Source organism: Parasteatoda tepidariorum, unplaced genomic scaffold (genome assembly GCF_043381705.1).
Source record: "Parasteatoda tepidariorum isolate YZ-2023 unplaced genomic scaffold, CAS_Ptep_4.0 HiC_scaffold_57485, whole genome shotgun sequence".
In the NCBI taxonomy this organism is placed as follows: domain Eukaryota; kingdom Metazoa; phylum Arthropoda; class Arachnida; order Araneae; family Theridiidae; genus Parasteatoda; species Parasteatoda tepidariorum.
This window is the reverse complement of record NW_027261827.1, coordinates 42406-54243: the sequence shown is the minus strand read 5'-3', so window position 1 is coordinate 54243 and position 11838 is coordinate 42406. Positions and strand designations below refer to the sequence as shown.

The 11838-nt window shown below is 32.7% G+C and overlaps 1 protein-coding gene across 1 annotated transcript; it reads left to right on the top strand.

The window, feature by feature from the left end:
- Positions 1-9642: 9642 nt before the first annotated feature.
- LOC107441950 (piggyBac transposable element-derived protein 3) lies at positions 9643-11157 on the top strand. Its single transcript, XM_016055369.4, has one exon. The coding sequence runs from the start codon at positions 9643-9645 to the stop codon at positions 11155-11157; it is 1515 nt and encodes a 504-aa protein (XP_015910855.4).
- The last annotated feature ends 681 nt before the right edge of the window (positions 11158-11838 follow it).

Here is an 11838-nt window from a genome sequence, read left to right as displayed (position 1 = left end):
ATTAAAATAACATAAACATATGTATTGTCAATTTAGGAAGAATTTCTTAAGCAAAATCAGACTTTTTTTGTGTGTAAATTTAAAAGTTTACGAACTTATTAATATTATTTACAAACATTAGATTAAAATTTAGACAATATGCGTAAGGATTGTATTATCTAAATTAAAAAATAACAAATTTAAAAATTATTTTAGCTACTCCTGGGAAGCGGGGATGAATTTGAATAGATTTGTCTTTTTTTTTTATAAGTCAATGAGGAACATGCATGCGCTGGGTAATCGCTGTATGTTGATTATTTTAAATATCTTAAAACTCTCTAAAATCAATTCAGAATTTAAAAAACTGACCTGAATTTTAAAAAAAAATTTAACTTAAAATTAGCCCAAAACGAAACAAACTTCATGTGACACAAAATGGGGCGGAGTTTGCTGAGTTACTATATTTTGACGTCATAAGCAAACGGAAGGAGTTAAACCAAAGCTTTCTATAGGGAAAAGTGTTATTGCTTACAAAGGCGTTTTAATTTGAATCGCATTTATTTGAGAAAATACTATTAACTTTTTAGTACAATGCAAGTGGAGAAAGATTTTGTTAAAGGTCAATCGGACAATCTATCGATGATACATTCCTTTTCTCTATTTTCTTTTTTTGGAAAGAATCCAGATTTCTTTAGTGCGGAATTCAAGGGTGTGAATATGATGCGGTAAGAATCTTCTTTTGTTACCTTAAAAAATAAGTTTATGCAATACATTATTAAGAAATAATTTGTAAAATTGCTTTACCTGAACTTAAGTTATTAAAAGTCGTGCTATGCTTGTACAGTCAGAACCCGATTTAACGAATTTTTTTCAGCCCCAGCAAAAACAGTCATAAACCCCGAATGAACGAATTATTTCAGCATCCGGAAATAATATTTTTCATTAATTTTGATCAGAAAAATATTGCATTTTTTTGTAATTGGCAGATTCTTAAGGGAAAAAATCTTTCCTGAGAGGAATAAAATAGAAAAGTGCATATTCGTCTCAAACAAAAGAAAAACCCACAACAGGGAAAAACAAAATTCGTCGTGGGTAGGTGGGCGGAGTCAATACATTACAGTTGCAAGGTCATGTTCCGGGGGTTTATCACGTGGGCTATGAGTCAAACAGGAAATTCCTTTCTTATCTTATCTCTATAGTCCATTGACAGGGTTAGATCTACGTCATCAACGACGTCACTAGCTCTCCTCGTTCCAAACATTGTTTGGAACAGAGTAAACAATATGGCGTTTCTAATGTTGTGAAAAGTGGGTGATCTAAATTTGTGAATATTTTAATATCGAGTAGAATTTAACCACTGAAATGGCAAGAAAAAGTGTTATTAAGTTCTTCCATATCGCAAAGTTTTTCTCTGATGAAGCTAAATTAATTGAAAGAGGAGAGAATGCTGTTGAAGCAAACCATGTAAGTTCGCTTTCATATAAAGCGGATGATGGTATCATAGAGGCAAAAATTGATGCAAGTAAGAAGGATAAAGTATATGCTGTGCAAGTATGCTATTATTTGTTTTTATATGTTACCTCTCCGGATGTTATTCTGAATGTCACATTATTTTCCCATAATTTTTGTTGGTGAGGAGTTGGTAAGACTCTTAAGAAGGAAAAAAAAAGAACCAAGCTTGTACTTTTTTTTTTCCAGTTTGTGCTGAACATTGTGTTTTTAACTTATACGAGAAATAAATATGCATTTGGGAAGTAAAATCTCTTTATTTTAAATGTATAGGGGAGTAACATAAGTTGTGCACATAATGATAGCATGAAAAATATATTATAAAAAACAAGATAGGGCAGAATAGTTCTAAAACTTTGCTTTTTGTTCTAAATTTTACTTTCTTAAATAAGGGATGTCCTGGCTCTTAAATGTATGATTTGTCTCTTTAACATTTTAAACTTATAAAAAATGTCTAGTCTTTTTTGATAAAAATTAAGTGATAATTTTTTTTCAGTTGTTTTATAATCTGAATTTCTTTTAACTATATACTGGACATCTTGCTCTATTTGCTTATTATTTTAGTGTGAGCCTCAAGTGTTTCATTTTGCTAGTTTTGTTTGTAGCCATAAGTTTTTATAAATTTGATGCATTATTGTGTTTACACAGTTAAACCTTTACAACTCTTATGTTCCTTTTCCACATGATATTTTTTAGTTTTTTTGGCTTGTTATCAGAAAAAGCTTGTTGATCCCTGATTTTAAGTTTTAACAAAACTATATCTTTGAATATAATAAGCAACTGCAGCAATTTTTTGTAATACAGATATTTCTGTTTTAGATTATGTTTGAAAAAGATGGTTTTATCAAAGACGCAAGATGTGCATGTCCTAGGGGTATGGCACGATGTCATCAAATGGCAGCTGCATTAATCTACGCACACCACAATGTTTCGATAACTGATCAGCTTTGTCGCTGGAATTTTAAGAAGCCTTCTAAGAAGGTTAATAAAATTTGCAGTGTCGAGGAGTTGTTTCCTCAAAAGAAATTTAAAGCGACTGAGGAGGATAAAAGTGCTATTAAAAATGAAGTTTATCAAGCTTTAGATAGTCAGATTGTTGGTTTTCGTTGGCTTTTAAGCCCCGAGCCTGTTCCCCGCACTGTTCTATGGAGGAAATTTTATTTTCTTCTGAATTTTTACAGTCAGCGGATAAAAAGGCATTTCTTTTAAAAAAGTGTAATTTAGTATAGTCCAACTATAGTCCATTCCACCTTAAGTTGGCATTGCAGGGATGGGTAGGATATGTAATATTCCGCTTTTGAAAAGTAGTTCTTCTCTATTTTGGAATTAATTGCAGTTTTAAGAAGAGTTTATCTTGAAACATACATTCGAAGTTTTTCATGTTTAAATGTATTTAACTTATAGATACCGTCTCAGTAAAGCGAATGTACAAAGATGGTGTTTTAGTTTGGCGCTGGATTAGTTTTCAAGGCCAAGGAATTGGCGCGTTGGCTAAGTTTCTACGCTGGTCAGCCAGCTCGTTCCATTCTGTTGTGCAGTTCTTTTTTCGCTTTCTTTCACTCGCATCGATTAGTTGTTCTTTTGTTTTTTATTAGTTATAAACTGTTAATTTGTTGTTTTTAACTGGTTAGTTATTGTTAGCTCATTTTTTATAGTTATTAATTTTTTTAAATTTTGTTTTTTTTGTGATTCCTTGTTAAATTTTCTTCATCTTTTGTTGTTGCTAATTACTAAATGTTAGCTTGTTTTTTTTTTGCTAGTTTGTATTATTTTGTTACAAAAGAAAAAAAGCTATCAATTAATAAGTAAGTTATTAATCTTTATTAATAATTAAAAAGGTCAAGCAAGCTAGTCATTAAGTTCCTTACTTTATTTTTTTTAAAACATTTTAAGAATGTCAGAGACTATCACCGACAAAGATGTTTACGCCATCAAATCGCGGGAAAATTATAAAAAGTGGTGCTCGCAGAAACATTTTAAATGTTTATTCACAACTAAGAAAAGAAAGTCCACGTGAAAGCATCACTCAAATATGCGACAAAGTTGCTACACTTACTGGTTGTTCAAAAAGAACTGTTTATCGTTTGAAGAATGAAAAAAAGACATCCAATCCTTTAAGTACACCTGGAGCTGTAGGTAAACGCACAAGACTCGTGAAATACGATGATTTTACGTTGTGCTGCATTCGCAGAAAAATCCATGTTTTTTTTCGTCGAAATGGAGTACCGACTTTGGACAAAGTTTTAAAGGAAATAAATGGAGATAAGGACATAATTGAAATAACATTGGCCGCACAACTCTTTATCGGATTCTCAAAGACTTGGGATTTTCTTTTGAGAAAAATAAAAAAAAAACTTCTCTTGTTTTAGAGAGGAACGATATCATTTTGTGGCTGCGAAATTATTTGCGTCGCAATAAAGAATACAAGAAGAAAAATGTTCCAATTTATTATCTGGATGAAACCTGGGTTAATGAAGGCCATTTCCCAGTAAATCATGGCAAGATACTGTGATCAAAACGAGCTACGAAACTTTATCATCGAATTTGACTGTTGGCTTAGCTGAACCCAAAGGAAAAGGAAGAAGACTTATCATCACTCATATTAGGAGTGAAGAAGGATTTGTTTCAGGTGCTCTTGGTATATTCATAGGAAAAAAAAGTGGTGACCACCATTAAGAAATGGACGGCAATCATTTTGAAAATTGGTTTAAAAAAGTTTTACCGAAACTGAGACAGAAAAGTGTGATTGTTATGGATAATACTTCCTACCACTCAGTCAAAGTGGAGAGAATTCCGACTAGTTCCTCGATTCAAGAGTGGCTATCAAGCAAAAATATTGGATGGGATATAGATATGATTAAAGTAGAACTTTTGCAAAAGGTGGCAGAAAACAAACACCTGTTTGACAGAATATGAACCAATTTAATGGTTATTTTGGCTGCCCCTGGTGTTTACATCCTGGAGCAATGATGGAAGGAGTCATGAAATAGAACACCTTAGAGGAAGCACATTCAGCTAAATGTAAAGAGTGAAACTGTAACAATAATTTTCTTGCACATTTAGTTGAATTTGGGTATATTCGAGAGAGCATTGAAAGCTCCGTTCTGATTGCGAGTTATTATTTGCATGTTATGGGAAGAAGAGCTCGTATGCAAATTTTCGTCACGATTCATACATAAAAGCTGCTGATTAGAGTGTGCATTGTCTTTCGCGGTAGCAACGCATATGAAGATGTTGCCCTTCTCTAATTAGGAAAAAGCCGACATGCATTTCGTTTATGGAGCTGCAAATGGAAATAGCTTAGAGGTTCAACGGTTTTACGGAGAACGATTTCCAACAGGCGGTTGCCCAACCATAAAACATTTCAACGCTTGCACTGATAGTTGTGTGAAACGGGTTCCTTTCTTTCAGCCCGGTCGGATGCAAGGATGGACGGAATGGTAGAAGAAGCTATTTTGGATATGGTGGCTGATCAGCCAAGTACAAGTAAGCGAGCGTTGGCTAGACAATTACAGGTATCGCAATCCACAACATGGCGAGTACTGAAGGATGAACGTTTGCACCTTTATCATGTTCAACGAGTCCAGAAGATCAAATAATGTTATTAATTTTAGCATAATTAGTATACCATATACTCAAGATTTTATTAAGAGTATGAACCATAATCAGGTTTCTGACATAAACGATGGAAAATAGTATGGAAAATGAGACTGAATCTTTGTTTTTAACATATAATTTTTCAGTTGATTGTGTAGCTGTATTTAACAGTGCTACAGGATCTTTATGGCCTTTGGATTGTTTATCTCATTGAATGTAAAACATGCTCACTAAAATACATTGGACAAACAGGTACTGAGCTAAATAAAAGAATTAATAGTCATCGATGAGTCATAAAAAACTTTCATAAACATGATAATTCTGATATTGAAATTGTTCATTTCAAAATCATTCTTTTAAGAGTATTAATATGATCAGCCTAAGAGTATATTCACATCGGTTTCGAAACGTCCTGTATAGTGTCATACTGGGTTTCAAAACTTCCGGTATGACTTCATCCTAGGTTTTGAATTTCCAGTATAATAATACTGGTTCCAGTAGTATAGTTTATACTGATATTGCAAATTTTTTCCCATAAGGCTTCCATTGAAGACATTTATTGCGATCAAAACATTTGCGAACAAAGACCGTAGAGACGGATATTAGAGACTTAATGAGAAATTGGTATTTCGATTCTCCATCAATTCCTCGAGAAGCTTTAAATAAACTGTTAAAGGCGTTGCGTACTTCGCATCCTTCTTTACCTTCTGATGCGAGAACTTTTCTGAAAACTTCAAGGGAAATGTATTTTCACCAAATGGGATCGGAAATTTTTTTTACTTCACTCTAGAAAAATCAATTAAATCACGTATCCAAACGTTAGATTTAAAAGAAATTAAGCAGATGTTAATGGAATTCTTCTGCATTCAAGAGGATCCCAACCAAATGCCTTTTGCTGTTGCTTTGTTTTACGGGGAATCGAAACCTTACACTGAAATTTTTTTCCGAATTTATAGATGAAGTAGTATGCTTCTTGGAAGAAGGCATAGAATTTCGGGGCAAATAACTGGCTTTGAAAATTAGATGTTTCACTTGTGATGCTCCGGCAAAGGTCTACATTAAATGCATAAAGGGCCACTGAGGATACTATGGGTTTGATAGATGCAGTCAACGTAGCGAAAAAAGAAACGCATTAGCTTTTTCCGAAAACAAATGCCCATTGAGGACAGACAACTCTTTTCGTGCGAAACAGCAAGTTGAACATCATATATAAGAACGTCGCCATTGGAATCTTTAAAAATAGACATGGTGAAACAATTCCCTCAAGAATATATGCATCTTGTTTGCTTAGGTGTCATGAGGAAATTACTTTTTATTTGGAGTGGAAAGAAACGAGATAGAATGGGGAGATTATCCCTAACACAGATAAATGAGCTTAACTTAGGATTAAAACACACAGAGAAGTTTTGGCCAATCGGATTTCGTAAGAAGGACAAGGTCCACAAAAGAGCTGGACCACTGGAAAGCTACAGAATTTAGACTATTTCTCTTATAACTAGGTCCTGTCCTCTTACCGAGATATACTTAAAAATAAAATGTACGACCATTTTCATGCGCAATAACCTTTTTGGTATCGGAAGAATACTGCGTCAAATACAATAAATTTGTGGAAAAGTTTTGTAAGTGAATCAGAGGAGTTATAAGGTGAGAATTTTATTTCCTATAAAGTTCATTTTCTGATTCACTTAGCAGATGATGTTTTGAATTTCGGGTCGTTGGATAGATTTAGTAGCTTTCCTTTTGAAAATCACCGTCAGATGTTTTAAAAAAAAACTTACAAAAACCAACCAGCCTTTACAACAGATAGTAAAAAGGCTTTTACAGAAACCTGAAAACAAAAATGCTATCAATAATCGAGTAGAGTAGCATCCTGTTTCTGTAAGAGGACACAAAGAAGAAAAAGTTCGAATGGAAGGATTGGAAGGAGTCTCTTATTGCAAACTGAAAAATAGAAAGTTTTCTATCCAATCTGGCAGCAAAAATTCCTTTTTAGTCTTGAAAAATTAAAATATCATAATAATGACTTTTAATTTTGTAGCATTTAATAAGGAAATCTATGTTGTAGGAAGAAAATATAAGGAGGTACGTCCATTTAAGAAGTGTTCCCACTCAGGCGGGACAAAAAAAAAGTGTAAGGCATTATGCCTGCTTGAAAGGTAAACTTTCCGCTGTATCACACAGTTTTATAACTAAATAGGTTATAGCTTATAGTATATACTGTGTGTATAGTATATACTAATATAACTTTTAAGTTGGCTTTATAATTATTTTATTCATTTTTTTTCCATGCATTAATTTAATATCAAAGGGAAAATTTATTTATTACAAGAATGTTTAAAAATTTTATTTTTGGAGATTTAGAATAATTTGCTTAAAATTTCATTAGCAAAAATAATTAAAAATAAGAAGAAATGAAGAATGCAATTAATTAGAAGAGTTTGTTGCTAAAATTACATCAGGCCGACGTCAGAAAAAAAAAAGAATGTAAGAAGATGGGTAGCTTAAGTTTTAATAGACATGAACAAGTGAATTACATAGCAGAAAAATTGGATGCGACGTTAAAACCGAAAATTGAATTAAAGAACAAAAGAAATTCTAAAGAAATTATGAAAAAGTTTTAAAGGACTGGTGGTGATTTTCATTACCGAAATTAAATGAAGCTCAGTCTCAAAAATATTAGAAGTTTTGGTCATCCTGATTTTGCTACAAAACTGAGAACTGTAACAGAGCTTGATCACCAGAATGGAATGGAATTCGGACGATTCCTTTGATATCTAAGTAACGTTTTCATACGAAACATTCTTATAAATAAAATGTATGATCATTTAATGCCTTTTTTTTTCTTTCTTTAAAGTGCAATAAGCTTTTTGGTGTCAGAACATTGTCTGAAATACGATAAAACTTCCCAAAAGATGTCATAAGATTTTGTAAGCGAACTTTTTGCTAAATGAGATCATAAACAAAATGTTCTATAGGACATATTGCAAATGTAAATTTCTTTCCTCCAATATAGCAGCAAAGATTCCTTTGTAATCTTAAAATATTACAAAAATGAGAAAAGTGGTCAAAACATATAATACAGAAATATATGTTTTTGGAAAAAACGAATTTAGAAATGGAGGGTCGAATATTTAAAAAAATTCATATACAAGCGGGATAAAATATTTTCCTTCATTGAAAATATGCAATGTTTCAGAAAAAGAAACAAACTTATTAAGGCATTATGTCACCCAGGAAAAGCAAACTTATTTGCTTCTCGCTTCCTCACATAGTTTTACAACTAACTCGATGCGACATATATACTGGATTTATATTTACTTTTATGAAATATAAAAAGAAAAAGTTATTTTGGTAAGCCACAAACATGTTTATTCACTATAGCTAAAAGAATTAAAATAAAAAATAGATATTAAGAATTCAATGATTTGTTTATTTGCACGAATAAGCGTAAGAAAAATATGTATGAAAAAAACTTTTACTTAGAAAAAAAGTAATAGAATTGAAAAGTTTTAAAAGAAAACTTTGAAGATGAAAACTATATAATGTGATTTTATTTATAACAGAAAGTTCAAGTTCTACGTTGTTGAATTCAAAATGACAAATAAATGCTGGATGCCGTTCCCTCTTCATGGGTCAACCTGAAGGCTAAACCAAATATTTGCTGTTGGCCTCCTTATTCAACGAATGCAAGGATTTTAAAAGTTGCAAAAGCTAGCATGCGACTGGAAGCTAATTGGATAAGATATGCTGTAAAAGTTATCTATAAGTCTAGTGAGTATATTCAAATTTTTTGATATTGTATATTTTCATTTTATCTTCGTCTTTAAAACGATTAAAATATTTAAAATTTCGTTCTAAATGATGTCTCGTAGGATCTCTTGTAGGAAAATATAACACTATTGAGTACAGAATTTTTGTAGTAAGAGAGCACTCTCAAATTCATGAATAAGGAATTTTATAGATTTAATGTCTATAGTATTAGAACTCTGCTTGCATTATAATAAAATAGAGCTTTGGCCGAAAGTAAACAAATAAATAAATTGGAAGAAACTTTTTTGTTTGCCCTTTAACTTTTTTGTTACTGTGCCATTATTGACTTATGGATTAAAAAATTGAAGAAAAAAAGATTAAATATTGATATTTGAAGTAAATAAATTTGATTTTTTTTCCCATTTGCACGTTATAAATGTAAATCTATACCCTTTCAATGACGTTAGGTAAAAATCTTTTATTTTTATGATCTTAGTTTGTTGTCTGGTTAATAGTATTTACTTTTGATGCAGGATATTATTAAATTGCTGTAAAAGTATTAAAGAGGTTCCAAGCTCAGGAAGATAGTGACATTGAAATGTTTTCCCCTGAATTGAATGTAGGGTTTAGCGGCACAAGGTCCAGAAGAAAAAAAAGGACATGCTGCGCCAAGCACACATCAATAAAACCTCATGATAAATTTACTTAAGAAGTATGAAACAACTTAAAATTCCAACAGCGCGTAATCTTTTAACATGTTTTCACGGACCATCAGTTGAGAGTACCTTTAACTTGATGGGTGACATTATGTCTGAAAATGCAACTTCTCTTAATATTGAATCCATAGACTCTATTCAAACAACAAAATATTATCTTTCCTCTCTTAATGCCAGTACTTGTGAAGTTTTTAGCTCTAAAGATCCTGCACATGAACCAATAAACCGCGAATTTGCTCATAATTTGATATACAGTTGGTCGAATTACCAGCAGTCTCTTGCAAAAACTGTCCCTAATGCTACTCATGTATCTGAGAGCCNGGAGAGTTCCACACGGATACCAATAATTGCAGACAACATTACTAGAGACAGATTTTTCCAACTTCGAAGCAATTTAAAAATTTTAAATGACAATGTTGTACCGAATGAAGTAAGAGAAGCAGATAAATTTTGGAAAGTCAGACCAATGTTGAATAAAGTACGTCAACGTTGTTTAAAACAGAAAAGACCGCAAATTGTGTCAATTGACGAGCAGATAATCCCTTTTCATGGGCAGGTTTCCATGCGGCAATATGTAAGAGGTAAACCAAACCCAGTAGGGATAAAAGTTTTTGTTATGTGCACATCATATGGCTTACCTTTAGATTTCATCTTTTATGAAGGTAAAGGAACTGATGTATCATCGCCTGAGGATACAAGTTTTATGGACTTGGGAGGAAAAATTGTGCTGAAGCTTTCAGATTCCTTATTTCCAGGCTCGTCAATATATTTTGATCGGTATTTTACTTCAGAATTGCTGCTTGACCTTTTACTTAACAGAGAGTTGTACGCGACTGGAACTTTGATGAAAAACAAAGTTCCAAAATTGATACAGCTAAAAACCGATGCGGAAATGAGACGAGAGGGCCGAGGATCTATTAACCAAATTGTGAGAGGAGACAAGCATATTTCCCTTGTGAAATGGTTTGACAACAAAAGTGTGTTGTTACTGTCAACTCAACACGGGAAAGGTTCAGTCACAAAGTGCTCAAGGTGGAGTAAAAAGGACAAACAGTACTTAGAAGTTGACTGCCCAGCAATCGTCAAAAATTATAATGATTACATGGGTGGCGTCGATCACCTCGATCGCGCCATTAGTTACTACAGAATGAAAAATCGTACCAACAAATGGACAGTTCGAGTTATTCTCCATATGGTCGATTTTGTAATGTCAAGTGCGTGGCTCGCGTACAGAAATAAAATGAGAGAAAGAAAGAAGGACATTTTAGATTATTTTGCATTCAGGCTAGATATTGCAACTACTCTCATTCACGGATTGTTAAAAAAGCCTGTTAGAATTTCCTCCCCTACCGATGATGAAGATGATAATGATGAGCCCCCTTCAAGGCGTAGAGTGAGAGCCAGCATTCCGCACGAAGCAGCCCGCAGCCAAGAGGCTAGACACATGCCAGAAATGATTGGGGATAGGGCTCATCGAAGCAGGTGCAGAAATAGTAAGTGCTCGGCCTTAACAACTGTACACTGCACAGACTGCAAGGTTTTTTTATGCTTCACAGCATCGAGAAATTGCTTCAAAGCATTTCACGAAAATAAAAAATGTATTTAATGTTGCCACAAAACCATAAAAAAATTCTGCATGAAAAATAAGCTATGTATTGTATATATTGTGTAATTAAAAGTCTAAAAAAAGTAATTAAAACCATCTTACTTGATATTTAAGAAAAATTCTGATCGTAGTGTTTCAGTCCTCATGTATCACATGTGATACCTCCCCCCCAGCCTTTAAAAAAAAAAATTGTACTTTTCTACTTCATAATGATCTAAGCAACTATTTAAGTACCTTTTATAAAATATCCAGCTTTTATTTTTATCTCGGGTCTGAGGAGGATTTATACTGTTTTACATTTGGGTCTTGATCATTATTTTGATAAGGATTTTACACTCGTTAAAGTAAACATATGCATTTTAATATTTTATCAGGATTTATGTGGTCTTTAAAAACGTAAGAAAATCAATATTGTAAAAGTTATATTTAACTTAAAAATTAACATTTTGACACCAGCTATTTTGAGTTAATGAAATTAAATATTTTATCATTTAAGTTTTTGTGCCCCCATTTCAGTATCTTAAGGATCTTACGACAAGGTTCCCGCGGCCTTGAAAAAGTCTTAAAAAGTACTTGAATTTCATTTTCAAGGGCCCCCAAAAAGTACTTGAAAATAATGCTAAGTCCTTGAAATATTCGAAATGGCCTTGAAAATTATCAGAAACTCGCAAAAATCGCCCC